Source organism: Mycteria americana, chromosome 16 (genome assembly GCF_035582795.1).
Source record: "Mycteria americana isolate JAX WOST 10 ecotype Jacksonville Zoo and Gardens chromosome 16, USCA_MyAme_1.0, whole genome shotgun sequence".
Taxonomy (NCBI): domain Eukaryota; kingdom Metazoa; phylum Chordata; class Aves; order Ciconiiformes; family Ciconiidae; genus Mycteria; species Mycteria americana.
This window is the reverse complement of record NC_134380.1, coordinates 9,868,402-9,890,657: the sequence shown is the minus strand read 5'-3', so window position 1 is coordinate 9,890,657 and position 22,256 is coordinate 9,868,402. Positions and strand designations below refer to the sequence as shown.

Sequence of the window (22,256 nt, the reverse complement as noted above, 5' to 3'; positions counted from 1 at the left end):
GGCCTCAAAACTAAAGAATCCTATCTTCGTATTAAAGCCATGTCAGGTGTAACCTTAATATTTACTATGTTGAAATCCTCTTAAGTATGACTTTCTCAAAAAGCAAACAAAAAAAATGCTTTACATAGACTAACATGGGTAATTCAAACATGTTAATCAACATGCTACATTTTCACCTTCCTCCCTATCTTACCCTGCTTCCTTCTATGTGGCAGTCTGTTCAGTGAGGCTTGAGAAATTCTGATTTCTACTTAGTTTTATTTTGTTGCCACTTGCTGAACAGCACAGGAGAAGCAAAAAAGAAATAGCAGTGAATCAAAGGTATAGTCTCAGGAAAATGTTTCATGGATACATGTGTTTTAAAGATATCAACACAAATCAGCAAGTAATATCAATTTACAATACAAGCTCACTTTCCCAAGATTTTGTATTTTTTCTTTTGAAACTTTACTTTCTGAAGCAATGGCACTGAATTCCTGACAACAGATCATAAGCTACAGAAGCATCATTCAAAATAAATAAGTTGTTACTAAGTAGATAAATTGTGAATGTGTGCAAACTGTTGCACAGTTTGAACTTGGGAATTAGGTCTTGCAGCAAAAGGCTGCCTCTGTTTCTAGACCCTTCAGTATTCTACAGTGAGATATTGGAACAGGTAAACTACAGCCTATCTTTTTCTTTTACATGTAAACTATATTACAGCAGAAGTATCCCAGCAGAATAGTTATAAACACACCAAGTAAGCCATCAGAGACCTTTTGCTCTATTTCTTGACAGCATCTTGCAAAACACTAACTCTTTCATCATTTACTCTATTTAGAACAGTAAGAGCTTCAAAACGTAAAAAAATAAACATATAGAATAGAGAAGATAATGGACTTAAGACAATACTTCTCCTAGATCTGCATGATATGTATAATCCTTTTCCAGGCCCGGAGTCTGGGTAAAATAACTTATTTTTCAATTTCTCCATCAAACAGGAGACTGTAACTTCAAGAGGTTAACATAAATTAATAGCTTATACTTTAAAAAAATCCACAAATAATTAATCAAGTTAATAGCTTATATTTTGAAGATGACTTTCCACATAAAGTAAATTTTTTAAGATTTAAAAAAAAATACCAATTTTTATGCATGATTTGGTTCTGCTGCAGTATCACTTATACAGCAGCATGGTTGAAAATGTCCTAGCTTTCTACAAAACCACCTAACAGTTCATATCATGTTTAGCATATTAAAGTTCTCCAGTGGAATTCAGTAATAGAAAAGAACAAAATATTGTCAAGACTTCTAAGAAGATAAATTAGAGAAAGACATTTCTTAAAAAAACCCTTACTCAAAATATAAGACTTCTAAAACTGTATTTGGATAAATGACCATTTTCTCAGACTCACTTGGAACTATGTTTTAAGCAGCTTTTTCTTGAAGCTATATTTATATTTTTACTAATAAAGAAATTATCTGAATACCTATCTCCACCTGGGATCTACATTTGCCATGGATAGAAGTCTTATTTTCATATACTGCGTTTTGGCTGTTGCTGGTATTATCATCTTCTGCAGGACAAACAACTACAATGCCCACTTACCGGTAAATGGTATGCTACTTATCTTCTGAACTATCTGGACTGCTCTAAGCTATAGCTACATGCAAGTTCATCCCACTCCACCTTCTTTAAAATACATTAAGTAGTGTCAAGATAACAAATATTAAAATATTTCACCACACTTAAACTACACAACCAAGTAAGCCTATTACGATTTTAACTACCTGTTTGATTTCACTGTAGTAATGGAGAACTAACGTCTTCTTTAGGTGCTAGCAGAATAAGATCTGTGATTGCATCAGTAAGAGTCTGGGCATGGAGAAAATTATGCCACCAAATAGAATGTAAGCAGTAAGCATATTTCAGAGACTGTTTGTTTGTTTGATTTACTTTTCAATTATGCTGTCACTGATCTTTAACAGAAGCACAGAAATTACGTCTGTCAAAAAACTGACAAGTAACAGACAAACTGATGCATATTAACAGGACAATACTCAAGTTTATAAAAGGGAATAATTTACAATTGTCACTGGCCAGGTCTCACTACAAAATGTGCATTATGAAACCTGTAGACCTTAAAAAAAAAAAAGACAAGTGTAAGCTCTTATTGTAACTACCAACTAAAAATGCAGCCAAAGACAGCAAACACTGAAAATAAAGAATAGATTTAATATTAAACAAATTCCTAACAATTAAAAGAAACAATATTTATTTTGGATAATATTACCTGTTTTTATCGAATACAGTCATTTGTGCTACAAATGTCTTTTCCCCATCTTCACGATTTGAAGAGTTTCTTTTTCTTCTAGCTGGAAGCTCCTCATTGACATCTGTACATAAGAAATATGGTATCCAATTATTATATAAGCATGAATTCAAAAGGTCGAACAGCTTCTATGCAACTTTAAATATAGCTGGCTGTTGATTATGTTAGATGTGTCATACAACAGAAAAGGACATAGTATTTAATGAACAGCTCAATGGCACTGGAAAGAGAACTTAGCTTAACAGCAATCATATTTTAGATATGTTCACATATATTTACATTTTAATCCTATTACTCTGTCAGCATAAAGAATTTGGATTTGATCTTCCTCCTCTTGTAGCTACAAAATAGCGAGAAAGAAAGTCTTTCATTCTACACGCGCTCTTCAAAGCTGTAATGTTTGTGATGTAACATAATATGTCTTGATAAGATTAAGAAAATAGCTTTTAAAATTTTGTTATTAAAGTATTTTCTTTATTGGCTAGTCATTTAGTTTTGATGAGAGACCACGATAGCACCTACAGCTGAGTCAGTGGTGACCAGTGTGGCTGGAGGTTTAATGATAGTCACAGCAACCACAGGGCGCTCTAACACTATTCACCCCCCAACAGTGTTGCCTCACACCTTCACCATCACGCATTAGTAAAAATTGGTGTTAAATTTACACAGAAATAGAAGCACAGTTTCTAGCTACCAAATGTATTTTAGCCCCATCTTGAAAAAGACTGAAAACAAATGAAAGCCAGTTTAGTCACTCATCTATTACTGGCCCTTCTCAGAGTATGACCTAACACTGCAGATCAAGACAACTGTATACATGCCTACAAGATAAACCTTGTAAAAGCATATTTAAAGATTGAAGTTACCAATGTTTTCATTAGTTTCGCCATTGATCAGTCCATTAAACTCTCTTCTTCCTGGGCGAGTTACTCTGAATAACAATGAGTAAGACTTCACCATATGGCTGTTGCTTGGTTCAAACTCATTGCTGGAAACTGCAAGTGATGGGAAGTTGCCTGGTTTTATTTGGCTGAGGTCTGGGTTTAAAGGCACCTGCTTTTTACCTGTAGGAACCTGTCTTATTGGACAACTGACATCCTGTAGGAAAACAGGAAAGAAAGCTAAGGTTTAGGTTTTTAGAATACAAAGTAAAGACATTAAGTGTTAAAATTTATATTATTTATGAACTGTCCTTGTCCTGCCATCTTTTTGAAAATAAGCCTTGTAACAGAAGTAAATAAAAAAATCTGGAATAACAGTCCCAGGTTTTAAATGTAAAAACAGAGATTTGAAAGTGTAAATAAAACTGGCATTTTATAACCATTTCTGGCAGCAGCCATCTTTCTCTAAGTGATTAAATTAACACTAACATGAGGCATTTAGAAAGATTGTAGAACAGTCATTAATACTAATTTAATTCTGTTTACTTAAAGAAATTAAATGTTTTGGTTACATATATATTTCCAGGGCCTCCTATCTTCTCCTTCCAATATTACAAAGTGCACTTTGCGCTATCTGGAAGATAAAGAACCACTTACCTAGGATTTATTATATTCAGTATCTCTCAAATAGATCATTGAGCACTGTGTAGTATTGGAAAAACAAGGCAAGATGGCCTAAGTATGAAACTTGCAGCAAAACATTTCAAATAACCATCAGTACCTCCTGCTTCTACCATATTTATCCATACTATAACAAGTAACAAAATTGGCTAGAAACAATATTAACTCTTAAAAACATGTCAAAACAGCTTAACATTCTTAGGGAAAATATACAAAGTTCTGACTGCAAATCTTCCCCTTTTTGGTTAAAAATTACAGCATGCATTACTGAGCCTCCTATATTCTCATAGCTGTAAAGATAATTTGCCAACTGGTGTGAAACAAACATAGCTAAAACAGCAAACAAATTAAAAGATACTTAAAAAAAAAAAAAAATTGTTTATGATTCATAGTAGCTAAAATCTGCAATAATTGAGATGATCAATGTAAAAAACACAGGTACAGAAAAAGCAAGGAAAGAAACAAGACTTGGCAGATGACTGGGGAATTCAAAACAATTACAACTTGTTCCTTCTTATTTCTGAACTCAAAAAGGCATAGACTATTTTATGATTGCCTGGTTTACTTAAGCCTCTGGACCTCACAACAGAATTAATAGTTTAATGATGTGATACAAAAAATTTGAAGTAAACATAGAAGTGGCTGAAATTCACAATGAGTGAATCTGACTTACAAGCAAGCTAAATTCAATGAACAAAGCTGAATGTTTTTTTAAACTTCCAGTTATTTCTCACAAAGCAGAGCAAAATCCATGTGTGTATATCTATATATTTGCTTCTGAAAAATCCCTTACCCAGTCAATAGAAAACAACGTGAATAAATTAGTTCTGAAATTTAAAAACTAAATTAATCTCAACAGAAGCATCATTTCACCATCACCTTTTTGTATGGCAATGTTAAATACATGTTCCAGAATCAGGTAAACATTTTGCTTTACTACATATTAATACTTTGTCAAATCATTTTTACCTTTCGTTTCTTGTGGCAAACTTTCACAAGCAGTACTTCCAGGGTTACAGAATTTTGTTCATTCTCTGAGTTTTGTGATGGCTTATCTAAACAGAAAAATATTTTAAGTTCTGAAAAAGTGAAGATCTATTCAATGGTGTAAGTCCACCTGTAATTACTTTTTAACCGTAGGTACCTCCAAGCACAAAGACCTCTAGTCAAATTCCAAGTTTCAATTCTCCCCAAACTTACTTGCAAATTCCCACTTGAGAACATATCCTATCTAACTATTCTAATACTAGCAGATTAAAAAGCATAGTTGATCTCTGATGTTTAAAGGAGTAAGCTTGCTACCTTTGGTATTGCCAAAACCTTTCCATAGCAGAGCAAAAGGATATTGGTAGATTTAAGGAAAGTCAGAATACACTAATTACAGATGAGTCAAATTATTTCCTATAATTCTTTTTCTTTACAGCTTGCAAACCTAGAATTAGGTTTGCATCAAAACTTAAGATCCAGATGCTGTCAGATAGGAAAACAAAACAAAACAAAAAACCCCTTAAAGATTATGCAAGGCTAAGTATATGCAGAATAGCTTTTAAAGGACTCTTGAAATAACCTGAAAAATATTTTAGAAAAGAAGACTTGGCTTCACAGTCTCTGCACTACAAATTTCCTAGAGCCAAAAATCTTCAAGATGGTTACTACCAGCAGTGTGATCAGCAATGCCAATTAAGGACTCCCTTACAAAATAAATTTCACTGTACGGTAAGAAAGCCTTTAATCATTTGAATTTATATTAATCTAGAAATGTGCCCTCATAAGGAAAAAGAATAGACAGATAAAACTTGATTGCATATCTAGTTAAAAAAAAAAGTTTGTGGAAGAAATTCTGAAAAACGATGATCAGCCAAAACCGAATGAAGCTATAAGAAGTTATTTCTGTTCTTTTAAAATCTTACAAATATCATTATGGGCTTAAGTTAAAAAGCACAATGGTTTCGCCTTAGTCCATTAAATACTTTGTTATGCTCATCAGATATAATGAGCAAAGCTTTAGCATAGTAAAGACAACACAACCCATGTCTCTTCACTTGCTTTCCTCCTGACACTATAGCCACATTCAACAAGCTTAACATGTTTCAGTTGAGAGAGAGTTCTGGTAACTCATCTAAAGACAGGAGCAGTTTTATGAAACAAATGGATTTTTTTTTTTAATTGTAAACACAAGACATATTAGAAACCTTCTTAACAAATACAGAAACTTGGGGCGGAGGGGAACCCAGCCAAAACTCCACACTCTATTTCAAGAGTTTCTAACAATTTCTATCCAGACAAATAAGTATATTAATGGTGCCAGCTTCATTAATTTAAATATTTTCTATATTTAATATTCACTATAGCATACACTAATTATGTTAGTGATATCCTTTTCTATGGTACAAATGTCCATCAGGCTCTCACTATATGTAGTACTCTCTTGAAGTGAAAGGGTTTTTTTATAGTTAACAGTAGAGTCACATAATCTAAACATTCAAAAACACACAGAAAGTCATCAAATATATTAACACCTTGAAAAATCTACTACAGCCCATCTCTGTGTAAGACCACACCATAACAGAAAAGCAGTAAGAAAAGCAAGATCTGTCAGCAAAATCTATGGAATAACTACCCTATCCACTAGGTATTTCAAATTCCATACGTGAGGTTTACTACTACAAACTGTTCTGGAAGGATCAGATTTTGAAGTTATGTATTTGAATTTAAGACACAGCATTCCCTTTCCTCCACATTTATTCTATACTTCTCTATTCTTATCACTAGCTGGCCCAAGTCCTTATCTCTTGTGATTTCCCAGCTTAACTATTGAATGAAACTGTGCTGGTTTTGGCTGGGAGAGAGTTAATTTCCTTCATAGTAGCATATGAGGCTATGTTTTGGATTTGTGCTGGAAACAGTGCTGATAAGACAGGGATGTTGTAGTTACTGCTGAGCAGTGCTTACACAGAGTCAAGGCCTTTGCTGCTCCTCACCCCACCCCACCAGCGAGGAGACTGGGGGTGCACAAGAACTTGGGAGGGGACACAGCCAGGACAGCTGACCCCAACTGCCCAAAGGGCTATTCCATACCATATGGCATCATGCTCAGCATGTAAAGCTGGGGGAAGAAGAAGGAAGGGGGGGGGGGGGGGGGGAATGTTCGGAGTTATGACATTTGTCCTCCCAAATAACCCTTACACGTGATGGAGCCCTGCTTTCCTCGAGAAGGCTGAACACCTGCCTGCCGATGGGAAGGAGTAAATGAATTCCTTGCTTTGCTTGCATACACAGCTTTTACTTTTTAAACTGTCTTTACCCGAACCCACAAGTTTTCTCACTTTTACCCTTTGATTCTCTCCCCCATGCCACCAGGGGGAGAGAGCGAGTGGCTGTGTGGGGCTTAGTTGCCGGCTCGAGGGGTTAAATCACGAGAGCAACATGTAACATGAAGTTTCTGAGAGCAGAAACAAGATTAATACTATCCATTAAGAGCAGTAGTATTTTGAATTCCGGAAGTAGAATGTTCCTAATCTACAGATTTGAAGAACTTTCTCAGAATAATATTACAGTTTAATAAAGAAGTGATTCTGAAATCTAGACATTTGCAACTTTAAAAGACTAAGATGCTATTCAGAATGCTTTTAACCGAAAAATTAGAAACACCACTTTATTTTAATGGATAAACAGCTAAGTTTTTTTCAGGGAAGTAAAAAGACAGTGAATTTACCCATGCCTATACAGCACAAAGTATGTCACTTCTGCTTTCATTAAAGGAACAGAACCCTTCATTCTGGTCTGGGAAGTCCAATATTCCAGTTTTGAGGGGTAAAGCCTTATGTGCATAAAAGACAATAGAATGACTGCAAGTCACTAAAACATTAGTGTGGCTTTTATAACCACTGACATGGCCCTTCCCTCTTTTCTAGGCTCTACTTGGTAAAATTTATTCTCACATTTCTATTTTGAATTACAAAACACTGAATCTTCTAACTATTTGAAGGCTGAGGGTTCTTTTAAAAGCTACTTCAACTACCCCAAAAGCACACTTCCATAAAATCACTTTCTTCAGGAACTCCTCAAGGTCTATTTCAGTTTGAATGGGTGATGACTTGAAGTACTTCTCAAAATCACTGTTTTGACTAAAACCCCGGAAGGCTTATCTGTTTAACATTACAATTATGCTACAACTATTAAAAGCGCTATTGAAAGTATTGTAACTAATGGGACAGTCTGAGCTTAAATAAGTTAAAATCTGCATTCAAACAGCAGATCCAAAATATTCAACTATTCCCCTCACAGATCTATACTAATTTCAAAGGTGCTATGCAAATTAACAGTATAATGAACGAATTAGCAAACGTACCATTTTTATGGAAGAACCCAGTAAACGTAAGTTGCAAATGAGCAGACAAGCTAAACAGAAAAAAAAGAAAGGAAATGTTAGAACAAGTAAGTATTTTCTTCTCACAGCAGCCACGCCACTCCACTCCATTCAACGATGTTCAGGGCAGGCCTACACAAGAGGCAGAACTATAATGAAGCGGTCCATCTTTCTAACTTTGAAACTGCCTGGACACAGCAGTTGCAATTGATACGAAGTTGTAGACCAGTTTTCTCTTTACAGACTGATTCTCTCTATGTATTCAATGACTTGATACATTGGGGGGGGGGGGGCAGGGAAGTAGAGGTTTAAACACTACAGTAGAAGGGCACTGCCTGAAGACATGAGATCTTGCCTTCACAGGCAGGCAAACAGATTTCCTAGACATTCATCAGCAACAGAGATGACTTTTGGTGGAAATTTTGCAGAACTCCACCCTGAAGCACATACTTGGTATCAATTTTTTTTTTTTTAAGAAGTATTTTCAGTTTGGTAAGGAGAATCTTTACAATGGGGAAGCTACAGCCTTAGAAATAAAGATTAGCAGTCACATCAAGTCTGTATCATTCATAACATATGCAATCAAAATAATAATTGCATCTATTTTGTTTCACAGCACTGCAGCTCATAGTCTAGACTATTCTGCTGACTGTAGACCCATTTTATTTCAAATTGTTAAATTTGGAATACATTTCAGCTTAAAGCAAGTATTCATAAACCTAGATTAAAATGAGTCTCAAAAACACTTAGTATTTCTGAAGTACATAGTATTGAACAAAATATCACCTGTTACACTAGAACACCAGACACAATTTTGAGCACCTTGACTGTCTTTTCAGGAAGATACAACCTGACATTCAACACCTATTTTTAAACACAAACACTCCTGAGAGCACCAAGATGATTAGTGAAAGTGCCCAACAGCTTGAGCATTCAGAAGACTGCATCTATACCAACTTGCATCATTCACCCATATTACTTTTCCAGACCAATTCCACACTGAAGTACATTTTTTGACAGTTTTGAAAGTACAAAAAACACCACACACAAATCAATATTCTATTTTGTTTCAACATGATCCTTATCCTTAAAAATAGAATATTTACCTAGCAAGTATCCACAATATATAGAGCAAAAGATAATTAAGAAAAATAATATACAATAAATCTATAAAACCTCTTAGAACATGAAATTTATAAGTTTGTTTCAGACTAAATTGTATCTAGCATGGTTGCCTCCGAGGTAGTCTAATTATTTGCAAACACTATGGAAAAAGAACAGCTGGTTAAAAAACAAGCAAAGACCACAAAAAAACCATCTTGACAGGTCTTCACACATTCCAGCAACTTAGGTTAGTCTTCAAGATGTCTGCTTTTGATTTAAAACTTCCAAAATGCTTTGCATTTCATGATCTATCAGTACAATAAATAGAAGGGTTTTGGCAAATTATCTCCAGTCTTTCTACCAAAAAAGAACACAAAGCCAACCTGCAGGACTAAAACAGATCTCTAACTGAATTGTACAGATTAGAACAAAATTATTCTGGAAGTCCTACAATGGATTGGTTAATTTCCATCATATATACTTTCACAAAAAGCTTAGATGTTTAATTCATACGAAAAGAATAACATTTAACAAAAAAAAAAAAGTTATGGTCATCATCTATCAGACTCAAATATCACAAACATACTGCACGGTACATCACTTCCCAGTGAATAAGCTTTTTTATACCATTTTATTTCAGCACTAGGAAACTCGTCAAGAAACAACAGACCAGGCACATTTGCTATGCCTTCTTTTTGCCACGATTATAAAGACAGGCTAGGATGAAAATGAACTGAAACGCATCAGTCCCAAGTTTCACATCTCTGCTGAACTTTGACTTTTGCCAAATACAATATGGCAAATTCAGCAAGACTTCAGTATTTTTCTGAAGCAGAGTAGTAAGAGATGATAGAATACGAGTTTTAGTCAGCATTTAAGTATGTTGTAAGCCCCCCTGCAAGTGACAATTCCATATGGAATTAAGACTGAAATTATCTATTTGTTAAAGAGGGAACACTTATTCAGATACAACTATGCAAAGGTTCAATGTGAGATATATGTGGGGTCAGACAACAAGAAAAAACTCAGACTAAGCAGTATTTCTCAAGAGAAAATTAGAAGGGAAAATCATAAGTTTTACAGCCTTTAATGAAAACATTTTTGTGCTGGTGTTGGCTGGGATAGAGTTAATTTTCTTCACAGTAGCTAGTATGGGGCTATGTTTTGGATTTGTGCTGGAAACAGTGCTGATAACACAGGGATGTTGTAGTTACTGCTGAGCAGTGCTTACACAGAGTCAAGGCCTTTGCTGCTCCTCACCCCACCCCACCCCACCAGTGAGGAGGCTGGGGGTGCACAAGAACGTGGGAGGGGACACAGCCAGGATAGCTGACCCCAACTGACCAAAGGGGTATTCCACACCAGATGACATCATGCTCACTCAGCATGTAAAACTGGGAGAAGGAGGAAAGGGGGGACATTTGGAGTGATGGTGTTTTGTCTTCCCAAGTAACCCTTACACGTGATGGAGCCCTGCTTTCCTCGAGAAGGCTGAACACCTGCCTGCCGATGGGAAGTAGTGAATGAATTCCTTGTTTTGCTTTGCTTGCATACACAGCTTTTGCTTTACCTATTAAACTGTCTTTATCTCAGCCCACGAGTTTTCTCACTTTTACCCTTTGATTCTCTCCCCCCTCCCACCAGGGGGAGAGGGAGCAAGCTGCTGCGTGGGACTTAGTTGCTGGCTGGGGTTAAACCACAACAGTCCTTTTTGGCACCCAGTGTGGAGCTTCGAAGGGTTTGAGATAACAACAGGTTTGACTGGAATGTGCTAGATCAAATTTATAGCTGTTATTGCTGTTTAGCTATTAATCGGCAGAGGCTCCTGTGCTTGCCCTGGGGCTTGCTTGCCTTACTGTCTAATAGAGTCTAGTGCTCGTTAGGGGCTGCTTTTTGCTTTCACTGCCTGCTGTACTGCTGATCATCTTGGTCTCCTGTGCCTGGGAACATTTTGATAACAGCAACGGTGATGCATCTGGGCTGGCAGATGGCCAGGGCATCACTGCTGTTTCTGTGCTGCTGTACTGGACAGGCTGGAACTCCAGCGTGAACTCAAGTCGAAAGGACTCTGACCTGTGGATGAGTCCACACAGGAGCAGGACACCCCGAAGCGCCTGTGGCCGTGGATAAGTCCACACCAGAGCAGGTATGTCTTGAAGCGTCTGTGGCCGTGGTTATGTCTGTGCTGCAGCAGGTATATCTCTGAAGGGATTGTGGCCCAAGGATAAGTCCACACTGAGAAGGTACACCTTGAAGCAACTGTGGCTGTGGATAAGTCCATGCTGCAGCAGAAACACCTTGAAGCATCAGTGGCTGTGCATGAGGTCATGCTCAAGCACCTCAAAGCGTGCAGCCATGGATAAGCCCACGACAGAGCAGGTACACCCCTGGAGGGATTGCAGCCATGGGTAAGGCCATGTTGGAGCAGGTTTACTTCTGAAGGGACTGTGGCTGTGGGTAAGGCCATGCTGGAGCAGGTATATCTCTGAAGGCATTGTGGCCCATGGAGAAGGCCACGCTGGAACACGTGCACCTCAAAGCGACTGTGCTTGTGGATAAGTCCATGCCGCAGCAGGTATACCCCTGGAGAGACTGTGGCTCATAGATAAGGCTCCACTTGGAGCAGGTACGCCCCTAAGGGACTGCAGTCTGTGGACAAGTCCAAGCCAGAGCAGGGGCAAGGGCAGGAGTTCATTGCAATGTTAAACCCAATGGCCTGGTCCAACGGGACCAGGGGTGGAGATTGTAATGGAAATACCTTCAAATTGTTGTGACCTGGGATTTCAGTTGCATGTTATAGGAATTACTATAGCAGGAACCACCTGAACCAAGGGAGGACAAGCATTACAAGAAGCGGTGCAAGTGCAGCAGTGACCCGACCTGAGCTGGCTTTGGTGCCCAATAACTCGACACAACATACCACCTCTCCCATCCTGAGTCACCACCACAACACATGGAGCCTGAAGTCATGGACTAAATGAGCTCAATAGACATTTTGTGGACATTTTAGAGGGGTGGTCCATTGACTAGGGGAATGATATCTGTGTATTATATCAAAGGATGGGAAGGGGGTTGGTGGGTAATCATGTACTGGATAGTGTGAGACCTGAGCATGATGTAAATGGTATGGAATAAGGAGTGGTGAATGTGCTGGTTTTGGCTGGGATAGAGTTAATTTTCTTCACAGAAGCTAGTATGGGGCTATGTTTTGGATTTGTGCTGGAAACAGTGCTGATACACAGGGATGTTGTAGTTACTGCTGAGCAGTGCTTACACAGAGTCAAGGCCTTTGCTGCTCCTCACCCCACCCCACCAGCGAGGAGACTGGGGGTGCACAAGAACTTGGGAGGGGACACAGCCGGGACAGCTGACCCCAACTGACCAAAGGGCTATTCCATACCATATGGCATCATGCTCAGCATGTAAAGCTGGGGGAAGAAGAAGGAAGGGGGGGGGGGGGGAATGTTCGGAGTTATGACATTTGTCCTCCCAAATAACCCTTACATGTGATGGAGCCCTGCTTTCCTCGAGAAGGCTGAACACCTGCCTGCCGATGGGAAGGAGTGAATGAATTCCTTGCTTTGCTTGCATACACAGCTTTTGCTTTTTAAACTGTTTTTATCTCAGCCCACAAGTTTTTTCACCTTTACTCTTCTGATTCTCTCCCCCATGCCACCAGGGGGAGTGAGCAAGTGGCTGTGCAGGTCTTAGATGCCAGCTGGGGTTAAACCACAACAATTTTATAACTAGTTACCCGATTATGACTTGAGATGGGTAACATCTTTTAAATACTGTTAAAAGTTTCAGGGTTTTTTGGTTTGGTGTTTGGGGTTTTTTTTTTTGACATTACTATGAAGGTAAGGTTAAAAATAGCAAGTGTACAACTATAAAAACCCCAAATACTGTGACCTCATGGTATTTTCCCAAATCATCTTTTTTTTTTTTTTAATCCCAGAACACACAGAATAGTTACTGACAAAACTGACAGTCTTAACTTTTCTTTTTCTAGGGCAAATACCTATTTGAGGCTTCTATACCCATTTTAAGAAACAGCATGACAAATATTAAAAGTTTATCATTATATTTCTTTTCTCCAAGTTTTTAAGTGACCAGCACACATACACACATTTTAAGATTTTGGAAGCAACATTTCAAACAGTAAGTACCTTCCTTCTAATAACTACTCTTTATCACTTTCATTCTATCAATCAAAAAGACTTTTGATTTAGTGCATGCATGTGCTCATTTGTACATACACACACAAATATACATGCAGGACAGTACCTGTGAGATTCTTGTTCTCCCTTCATTTTCTCTACTTTTGACAACATGTCATCTACTTTGAATGTTTTCCTGTGAAGAAAAAGCAGAAAGAATAGTTTCACATAGCCACTATTCCCATAACACAAAACAAGAAAATTTATTGAGCCTAAACTTTGACCTGGTTTTCAATCTAAAACTGTCTATATATACAATTTTAGCCTTCTGTTCAAAAAAGCACCCTTTTTATACCTTTTTAGGCCTAGTAGCACACCTGTGCTGTAGGGATACAACTGCAATACGGCTTCTCAAGCAGTATCAAAATAATACCAAGAATTAAAACCAGACCTTTCAGAAGTAATCCTACTGCTACTGAGAAGTGTCATTTAACAGCACCATATTCAAACCTTGCAATGAACATGTCTAAACACATTTCAGCTTTGGTCAAAGAAAATCTTCCTGGTTTAGTGACACTTGTACCTACTAGGAACTTAAGTATCAGCTCTTCAGTCATTACTATTTTAATCTTGATCATAATAATGAAAAACACTTAAAACCTTATCTGACAAAACAGTCAAAAACCTAATTACAAAAACCCCCTTCTTTCTCCAGAAAGTTATATTAAATGGACACAATACAAAGAACAATGAATTCTGAAGCTACTTCTAGAGCACACTCACAGGAAACAGAGAGGGGGATGACAACAGTGCCGTAGAGAATAATCACTTCAAATAATTTCTCTCCATAATTCTGATATCAGTCTGTTCATGCTCATATGTTCAGCCTGTTCTACCATACATATAATTTAACGTTCATTTCTAAATAAAGTTCACTCATGAACAGAAGTTATTCAATAGTTTCCAGAACAGCCTTTCAATTTTTCTTTAAAGGAAAATTAATGCTTGGACCTAGATGCCAACCAAATTGCACTACACTAGAGTGATAATGCAAGAGCTGCGAGGGCATCCTTCCTTTACATTTATACTTTAGAAAAATGAAATAAGAAGAACATAAGCTGTTGTCAAATACTGGATTTCTTGGGGGGGGGGGGGGGGGGGATGACGACATGCTCTGGGGAAGTGGGAAGCAACGTCTACAGAAATATCCTGACTGAAGAAACACTGATGTCGTACATTGTCTACATTGAGCATGTAATGCATCTGAATGATTTAGTTACAAATCACATGGTGGCTAAATAGTAACACTGGACAAGAAACACTACACAAGTACAGGACTGCAGTCAGATGACAAGGAGAAAAGTAGTTATGATTTGCGTAGTAAACAATCACTGATTCAAAGCTCCACTCAGCCTAAGGTTCACAGAGATGACAGATTCAAGAACTGACTCACACTAAAATGTGGGATTATTAAAATGTGCATTGCAATGCTCAGCTTTAAAGCGAGAGATGGTAAGAATAGAGGACTTTGTTGAAATTTTCAGATTCTAAGGTGAAAAAGTCTCTGTGTGCACTTTGCCCAAGCTCATAAAAATCAGCCACTGTTTGGCAGAACAGCAAGTAGTACACTTATCTTTAGAAGGCTTTCTTCAGACTAAAGAAATGCTTAAAACAGCTCTAGAGCAAAGTTATGTCATGACTGGAATATCAGCCAGAAACCAGCTAAGAGACAAACATGTTGCAGGAATGGGGGAAAGCTTACCAATCTTTCATAAAATATACTAATATCTGACACAGCTTGCATTTAATATTTGTGAGCATTACTGATCCAGAAAGAACAATGACACACCCTTTCCTAATGTCAAACTCAGGTTAGTTAAAACAAGAAAAGAGTTGTCCTAAAAATCTTTCAGAAAAACTAAAAATAGCAACCAAAAAAACCATTAAATAAAAAATTGTTGCCTTTGAAGTTAACTTGTAAGATCATTAAAAAAAACAGAAATTCCTTTAAACTGAATTACTATTTTTGTGTTACCATTTCCCATGCATAACAGAAAAAAACCTAAATTTTTGTAATAACCATCCCTAACACCCAGGATTTTCAAGACAGCATTTACTTGTACTACAAGTATATGCATCTTGCACATTCCTTTCCCCACCCACCCTTATTCCAGTCAAGCACAGTAATAATTAATAAAGTATTAAAAGTCACATCATAGCATGTCATTACTCTGCCAATAAGTAAAAAAACCTATTCCATTATCCAAATATGGGAAGCAACTTTTATTAACAGTTAGTAACTTGTTTCCAATGCCATCATTTGGGCTAGTAATATAGTAACACCTGAAGACAGACCCACAGGCAGAAATCCCATTTCAATTCTCCATCAAGTATCACTTGACCCAAGCATATTAGATATTACCTCTCCAATGACAAGCAGCAACTTCAACATTTTTTTTAGCCTAAGCTGACACATGCCCATTAACTTACTCCCTATCAACATTTCTCTACACTCTAAGCATTCTAGTCCTTATAAACACTTTCTCAGTATTAAACATACAGACCAACATCAATGGATAATTTCTTGGTAAAAATGCAGTTTTACTTCCCTACCTCCAAGTGATAAATTTGTCTGGCATTTTTCTTAGACTACTGTAGAGCTAGAGATAAAAGATGTGGAGCTATAATTACTATCATGATAGGTAAGTTCTATAAAGTTTGGAGATAACGTCTTTATATTTTACATATGATACGGTTTACTGAAATGGCAATCTAAACAATGATCAGCAATTTAAAAATGGCAGAATTAAGAGGTTCTAGGAGAATAAATAAATACGCATGTATAGTCATGGTCCACATAAGCAGGCTAACAATGATGCAGTTCCAAAAGATACTTCTTTGCAAAGAGAACTCTACTAACATTTTCTCTATACTGAAGCCAGGTACACAAATTTTTCCTAATATAAGCCTCAGGAAGATCTTCTACTCCAGCTTGGATATTTGTCCTCTTTTAAAGCCTCTTTTTCACCAAAATAACAGGATCACATACCTTAACTATTTCTATTGAATGAAGTATGGCAATTAAGGTGGTGTGCACATTTGAAAGTGTTTACCAGCACAGATCAGCAAACAACTATCCTGCTAACTTCCTCTGTAAGTTCAGTTGAGACTGTTTTGCCACAGTCTCTCAGTTTTGCCATTACGTCTAAATACTCCAAACTACAGCTTTTATGGTTTTAACTAGGCTGAAAGAGAAGGTCCACAGTACTGAGAGAGCATGGAAAGGTGGGAGAGGAGGACTGAGGGGAGAAGAACGCACTTCTTTGCAATTACTTTCTGTTTTTTTCCCCTCAACTATGCTAGCTCAGTTCTGTTGCATTATTGTGTTTTTATAAAGAAAACATACTGAAATGTTTTACTTAATCTTCCTAGACCTAATTACCAGAATGATTCCAATAAGTCAGTATTGTCAGAAAACTAGTGAGTGAAATGGCTATTAATCTGTCTGTTATTAGAATACTATCTAACTAAAATCATAGTTCTAAAACAAAGTGTTAAGGGAACTAGTAAAAATTAGTATGTTTCAAAGAGAAACTAAGCATTACTTGTACAGCTGAATTTGAACTGCAATTTGGAACAGTGGACAACACAATGTACATGCAAAAGTACCATTTCTTGTTTCCCAGCAACTACAGCAGATATTCAAAGAACAGATTCAGGTAAAAGAACACACGCATTTCTATCAACTATAAGTTAATATAAGTTATAAGCAAGAACTTCCTGTTGCACAGTTCTAGTTAAAAAAAAAAAAGACAGAACACTGAACATTATTTCTTGAAATTTGGCTTGCCCTTATTTTAAAGTGAGCAAACAATTTGCTCTGGTAACTTTCGTAAGTAAAAGTAAGCATCAACCTCAAGTCTGGAAAAAAAAAAAACACAAAACACAATCTGATCATTACCTAAGTACCTGAAGTTGTATGTTACAGCTTTAAGAAAAAGTTATATTGTAGCACTAAAGTTAATGGCAAGAATATTAAACAATATCCAAGAGATTCAGGAATGCCAAATATAGCTTCTTTAATTTAAATAAAAACATGCAAATTCTATTGCTCAACAGATCATTCAAATATTACCTTCCTTAGATACAAATATAGTTTAAATTAGAATTGTCTGCATAATTTTGTTGCTATTCTTTAAGTGTTCATGATTAAGTATTTCAGTCCCACGGCAACTGTTTCCAAGTGATAAGAACTTTAGTGTTAAAATATTTCAAAATAAATGTTCAAGCTACAAAAAAAGCCAAAGTGTAACAACTTATTTTCAGTGAGGGGGAAGTAACTGAGAGGACTTTGCGATTCCGCTAATAAATAATATACACTGCACTTTTCACTCTGCAGTATTTATATATTTTAAAGTCTACTGACATGCAGCTGTAGCACCTCACATGATAGGAATGACTATTTTGCAATGCCAAAACTGAAGCCCATTTCTCAGATGTATCCAGTTCAAAGCAACCTTTTTAACGCATTTGCTGGAGTTTTTGTAAAATGCTATAAAATGACCTCCTTCATTTTTCAGCTTTAAAAATAATTACAGAAATAATTACTGGATCCTTTCAAGAATAATTAACAAAACCAATAGTTTTGTGTTTGGGTTTGTTGGGGTTTTTTTGTTTCATTTTTGGGTTTTGTTTTGTTTTTTTTTTTTCAAACAAGCAGTTAAGTTACAGTTTAAACTAAAATGTTCCATATGATTATGATCAAGCACCATTGATTAGAAGATCTCAGATGTTACACAGTTTTGTCCAAGTTCTCCCCCAAAACAGAAAACAAACATGGAAGAATTAGTTAGGATTTTGCAGATAGTTATCCACATTTGAGTACTCCCAGTATCAACAGAAGTCACAAGCACAAAGTCATACACACCCTTAACATTGCAGAAAAGTTCTTAGGTCTCAGAAATCAACTGTAAAGTGATGTATTTTGAAGAATATTTTTTAAGTTCTTCAAAAAGAAAAGGTCATGTTTTACACACCTCGTGAAAAGACGAGGTCACCCTCCACTATTTTTTGGACTTCTGCTACTTGGTTAACATTTTAGGATTACTTTTTAAAAAAAAAAATTTTACCTTTTGATATTTGTTCGGGAGTTTCTGTGGGACATGTAAGTGAGAGTTCTGTGCAAAAATATTGGCTGCAGAAAAAAAAAAAAGGTTATGCTTTAATTAAAATTTCCAACAAGTCCAAAGTAAAGGAGTGATAAAGACCAATTACTCACTGCTATTAGATTCCGGGTACGTAGAAATCTGTATATCTGTGTTGGTTCTAAGAAAAGAAACACACGTTATCCAACATACCATATAACTCCAGAAAGACAGACTTACAATGATAAAAAAGTATCTAATTTAGCATGTTGATTATTTTTTAAACAATTATCACAAAAGTCATCGTTTAAGTGAAGCATCACAATATCCAAATAACTCCAAGTTAACAAGTCAAAGGTTACTCCACCTATTGTATAACACAAAGCAACTTCTTGTTTAAGCCACCGTAAATCGGTAGTCACAACTCAACTATGACTGCTCTTGCTTTCCACAAAATAGGTTTCTTACAGGCTTTGTAACATAAAAGGGCAGAAAAAAATATCTCAACATATTACAACCTATTGTTGAATAGGTAAGTTTTCATCACAAAGTTAAGGAACATATCTGATAGGATACCAAAATAGTATACTAAATTTACATAGTTGGACAATTTGATATCTGATTGTTTTACCCTTCTGGAAAGTACCAAGGTCACTTGCACAAGGTACCAAAACAAGAGGGACTGTCAGTTGACTATGACACATTACGGATCATTCTAAGCTAGGAAATTCATTTCCAAAACCTTTTACATTCATAGGACCAGGAAAATGTTGATTCTGGTAAAGCAACTACTGTTTCAAAGTGCAAATGGAGGGAGGATAATACAGCCATAAGCAATACTGACACGAAAGGGTAGCATCATTTGCAATAGGTGTAATAACCGAAGTTCAAAAGAGCAAGACTCGCCTACAGAAAAGAGGACCTTCAGTTTAATTTTAACGAATTCAGTCAAGTCAGGACAAAAAAGGTTTTTGTCTGGATCAGGTTATATCTAACAAGAATTCCAATCTAAACTGAAATACACCCTTTTAAAACTGAAATAAAAGCCAGCTTCATTAGATAACATCAGCAAGAAACATGGAAATTACTTATAAAACACATTAAGTGTAGAGAAAAAGATAGAGAATGGAGAATGCCTTGATGCCCATGCTAAGGCTGCTAACACTGCCTCCATTTCCCGCAGAAAGAAAACAAACAACTATTTATTTTTTAAGAAATATAAAACTTTATTTTCATATGACTGCAAAACATTTATTTCAAATAGCTGGAAAGCTTATTGTAATTTATGGAATTCTGTGATTAGAAGTGAAAAAGGACAGCATTTTATATCCTTCATCCCTTTTTAAAGATACGATTCAGCCTTATTTCTACACTTATTAATGTAAGACCACAAAGAATCTATTATTAGAGAGACATATTATTATTAGAGAAGGAAATCTTAAAGTGATCCCAGTATTTCCTTTCAGAAGCCTGATGAAAACCAGTAAAATTCTACTTAATGCAAATTAGCATAATAAAACCCTGTGTTTTTCAAATCAAGATAAAAGACAGAAAAGAAAGAAATGAAGAAACATGCACTTTGCTAGGAAGTGAAAATACAGAGTAGTCACAACTTTTAGAAAAACATCCCGGGTTTTTTAGTCTCCAAAAAAACAACATGACATAATTATAATTTAGAAAGGTATGAAAACATTAAATTACATTCACAAGGATGTAATTTAATGACAGTGCACTGCTGCTTCAACTTTAGTTTTCCCAAGTAGAAAAATTCTGAAACACACTTTTCAACCTGCAGACAGACGTATGTTTCAAAAGTCCATATTACTCAGCAAATGTTCAAAATAAATCTTTATCTTTTCTGGCATATGACCTTGAAAAGGGACAAAAGCATTCAGGAAGAATGTGATTCAATACTATATGTATTCGTATTTTTTATTCCAATATTCTCCTATTGCAGTTTTCCCATAATATTCACACTACAGAGTTAATGCACTATGATACATTTACACTGTAACTTACTCCTGATCACTACCTGCACAGCTGTGTGCTTCCCTTGCCTGACAGACTGAGGCATGGGCAAGAGAATTTTTTCCCCTATCTCGGACACTGACACTGAGCAAACCTCTTAAAGCTCAGTTGCCACTTGACCTATTTGCAGTACAGTATTTCTTGAACAGATAGCTTAGTTAACAGGGCTAAGGTTCAAAAGACCCCACATTATTAAGGATTTGAGACACCACCAAAACCTCCAACATTTTCTCAGACACTGTCACCATCTATAGCAAGTGAGTGAGAGCAGTGACAGCACCAATCCCAGAACCGGATCACGTATTTAGTACAGCATTAAAAATTTCCTTCAAATCCTAGCAACTGCACAGAAATCTTTTAGTACAATGTAAGTTTATTGCTACACTGTGCTTTTGAATCAGATTTCCATAAACTACTTTCTGGTGCATCCGAGGGGATTCTTCTATCTGGAGCTGCCACAGGGTGATGCATGGGTCACAAAGGTCAATTTCCAATATGAAATCTCAACTAAGGGACAATTATTGCCAGACAAAGAAAAAGCAAGTACAGTGAAGTCTTAATCACATGCTGCCCCTGAAAGGGGCTCGAAAAACAGTCACCAAAGGGGAAAGAGCCTCCTCGTTCCCAACTCCCCAGTGCCTCCAAGGGCTGTGAGAGGAGGGAAGGGATCCAGCCACCCCGAAAGCCTGATGGGAACTGTTACTGAGAAACCAAGTTCATCGGCTGGGCGCAGACACACACCCCCGCCCTCCACCCAGCGGCCCCGGCCCTGGGAGCCTCTCGCCACCCTGCCCGCACACCAGCCCCCGAACCTCACGCTTCCGCCCGAGACCCGTCGGGCCCCCGCCTCCCCGTCGGAGCCCCCTTCCTCCCCCAGCCCCGCTCCCCGTCGCCCTCCTCTCCGGTCCCAGCTCCCTCCCTCCCCCGACCATGTTTACCCCCGGAAGCCCCTACTCTCCACAGCCCTCCCCTCCTCCTCCTCCCGCCCTTTCTGCGCCGGCCCCGGCCGGTCCCGCCAGCTCGGGCCCCCACTTCCTCCCCCGGCCCGGTACTCACTCTCGAAGGCCTGAAGAAAGAGCTCGTGGTCGGCCTGGATCTGCTCCATCTTCGGCTTCTTCACGGGGGGCAGCGCCGCCGCCGCTGCCGCCGCCGCTGAGGAGGCCGAGGAACCGCCCGAGTAACCGCTTCCTCCACCGCCGCCACCGCCGCCTGCGGCACCACCGGATTTGCCGCCGGGGGCCGCCGCCGCGGCGGAGCCCCCGAACCCCCCACCGCCGCCGCCTCCGCCGCCACCTCCTCCTCCGGCGGCGCCGCCAGCGGAGCCCGAGCTGGGCCCCGCACCTCCACCGTGCTTCTGAGGAGCCATGGGCCTGGCCCCCGAGAGGGCCCCGGCAGGACGGAGACCGAGCGGGGAGGGAGGGGGCGGCTGGGGCGGGTGGGGTGAGGAGGGGGGAGGGGAAGCGCCGAGCTCCAACTCCTCTAAGTCTCCTCCGCTCCGCTCTCCTCAGCGCTACGACCAGCCGAACCCGACGACCACGACGCGCCCGCCTCCCCCACTCGCCCATTGGCTCCGAAGATGG

General features: G+C 38.1%; 1 protein-coding gene across 1 annotated transcript in view; it reads right to left on the bottom strand.

Moving 5' to 3' along the window:
• SUZ12 (SUZ12 polycomb repressive complex 2 subunit) overlaps window positions 1-22,256 on the bottom strand; it is a 34,838-nt gene extending 12,582 nt beyond the window's left edge. Inside the window, 9 exon segments of the mRNA XM_075518688.1 lie at window positions 2,274-2,376; window positions 3,179-3,410; window positions 4,844-4,929; window positions 8,226-8,275; window positions 13,632-13,700; window positions 18,634-18,698; window positions 18,783-18,829; window positions 21,733-22,178; window positions 22,180-22,256. Of these exon segments, the coding sequence (XP_075374803.1) occupies window positions 2,274-2,376; window positions 3,179-3,410; window positions 4,844-4,929; window positions 8,226-8,275; window positions 13,632-13,700; window positions 18,634-18,698; window positions 18,783-18,829; window positions 21,733-22,178; window positions 22,180-22,241 (1,160 nt within the window). The 5' untranslated portion in view covers window positions 22,242-22,256.